This window comes from Acanthisitta chloris, unplaced genomic scaffold (assembly GCF_000695815.1).
Source record: "Acanthisitta chloris isolate BGI_N310 unplaced genomic scaffold, ASM69581v1 scaffold35821, whole genome shotgun sequence".
Classification (NCBI taxonomy): domain Eukaryota; kingdom Metazoa; phylum Chordata; class Aves; order Passeriformes; family Acanthisittidae; genus Acanthisitta; species Acanthisitta chloris.
In genome coordinates, this window is record NW_008654918.1 from 1 (window position 1) to 2,221 (window position 2,221).

At 57.4% G+C, this 2,221-nt stretch overlaps 1 protein-coding gene across 1 annotated transcript; it reads right to left on the reverse strand.

Annotated features, from left to right (window-relative positions):
• Positions 1-1,265: 1,265 nt before the first annotated feature.
• On the reverse strand, positions 1,266-2,197 carry LOC103810805 (death effector domain-containing protein-like; the record flags this gene model as incomplete). The annotated part of the gene is made up of 2 exons (XM_009083726.1): positions 1,266-1,642; positions 2,053-2,197. Coding segments are annotated over 2 exons (522 nt in total), but the record flags the coding sequence as incomplete, so codon positions are not given.
• Positions 2,198-2,221: the final 24 nt, after the last annotated feature.

Here is a 2,221-nt window from a genome sequence, read left to right on the forward strand (position 1 = left end):
CCCCTCTGCTGGGGCACTGCCTTGGGGGGTGCCCCCTAAGGCACCCCCAGAGCTGCAGGGTGCACAAATCAGCCCTAAATCAGCTCTGTTCTCCCCAGAATGTAACACCATGGCCACACTGAGTCCTCTCTCTTTTGGGGTCCCTTTGGGGTCCCCTCTGTGACCCCTTGGGGTGGCACTGGAGGAGCCCTGAGAGCCACAATGGGCACAGATCTGCCCCAGACCTGCCCCTTTCACCCCAAAAAGCAGCAGCACCACAGCCTCAGCCCCACACAACGGGGGGTGCCCCCCATTTTTGGGGTTCCTGGGGGAAGGAGGAGCCAACAGGGAATTCCTGTGGAAATTAAAGATACAGAAATTGCAGGAAATGAGCCCAAAGTGTAGCTGAACTCATGGGGGGAGGGGAAGGATTTGGGGGTGACCTGAACCCCAAAATGGGAGAGAGGGGGGGCTGAACCCCCAAACAGCTGAGTGGGAATGGGGGCAAAACCCACAAAAATGGGGAAAACCTACTCCAGAGGCATTTTTTTAGGAGTAACAGCCAATTTTAGGGTAACAGGTGGGTTTGGGTTGAGAATTGCCATTCTGGGGGTGTAATGATCATTTCTGGGGTGTCGTCATTTTGAGGGTGTCATGGCTGTTCTTTAGGTTCAAACCAGCCATTTCTGGGGCAAAACATCATTTTGGGGTTGAAAGCAACTGGTTTTTTTCCGTGGGGATTAAATCTGGGAGGAAAACAGGGAAGGGACTAAATCTGGGGATAAATGGGGGGAAATCACCCCAAAACCTGTCTCAGGGCTGAGCCCCCTTGGGCCCCAAAAGCTGCCCCTGAGGGGGTTTGACCTCCTGGTGATTTTTAATGGATGCAAAAGAGGGGGAAAAGAAGAGGGAAAAGGCATGAACACACAAGGAGGAGGAGAAAGAGAAGAGTTGGCACAGGAAAAGTGAGGAACTCTGGAATGTCCCAGTGGATCTCCAACCCCCAAATCCCTCAGGTCGCACCAAAGGCGTTTGTGCCTTTTTCTGCCAGTTTTAATGGATACAAAAGAAAAGAGGAAAAACCATGGAAAACACAAGGAGAGGGAGGAGCCGACAGGGGAAAAAGTGAGGAATTAGGGCCCATTCCAGCTCTCCCCACACCTCCAACCCCCAACCCTCCCGTGTCACCACCCGAACGCCAGAAAACAACCCAGAAACCAAAGAAGTAGAAGACGAAGAAAAAAATCCATGGAACGAAACGCTGGGAAAAGCCGGAAAACAACCCCTCAGGGAGCTGTTTGCAGCATCAAGTTCCTGAGGAGTTTCTGGCGTCCGACCTCGTAATCCTCCTCGTCCACGTTGACCAGGAGCTTGATGGCCTCGTGGCCCACGGCCTGTTTGAGCGAGTCCGTGATGAACACTCCCTTGAGGGCCTCCAGCAGGGACCCGTTGATGTAATCCCGCCAGAAGGCGTCGAGGTAGGTGAGCTCGGAGAACTTGATGTCGCAGATGATGGAGCCCAGATCCCGGGACTTGAGGATGGTGTTGGCCTGGTTGAAGCGCTCGAACTGGCGCTCCAGAGGGTCCTGCTTGTTGGAGAAGACGTTGCCGTGCAGGGCAGTGTCGTGCTGGCAGTACTCGGCGCGCACGCGCAGGCGAATGTCTGGCACAGGGAGGGAGGGACCCCCGAGTCAGGGTGGGCCCAGTGGCACCAAGGTACCCTGACACGAGCACCTCACGCCTGCTCTGCCCAGCTCTGCCCTCCTCTCCCCAGGAGTGGCACCACGACACACCCAGCATGGCACAAACAGCAGCTCCTCCCTCTCCTTGGGGTCCCTCCTGCTTTGGGGGTCTCCCCTCTCTCTGGGGTCCCTTTCGTGGCACTGTGGGGGTGACACCATCACCCTGAACTCCACATTTCTCCCCAGAATGAGGCACCGTGACACGGTCAGCACTCCCCTGTGCCCCCTCCGATTCCCCCGAATCCCGAACAAGGCACCGTGACACGCTCAACAGTCCTCTGTGCCCCCCCAGATTTCCCCCCAAATCTCAGGCTCTCCAGTCTCCTCTCACCACAGGTCTGTTTCTCCTTCGGATCGGGAGTCGCCGACTTCCGTCGCTTCCGTTGGCTCCCCAGGAGACTCCTGGCCCGGCCCGAGCGCTTGGGGCCCAGCTGGGGCCCCCCTGGGGGGCAGCACACCACAGGGTGCTGGGCAGGCACTGCGGGGCACAGCACGGGGGT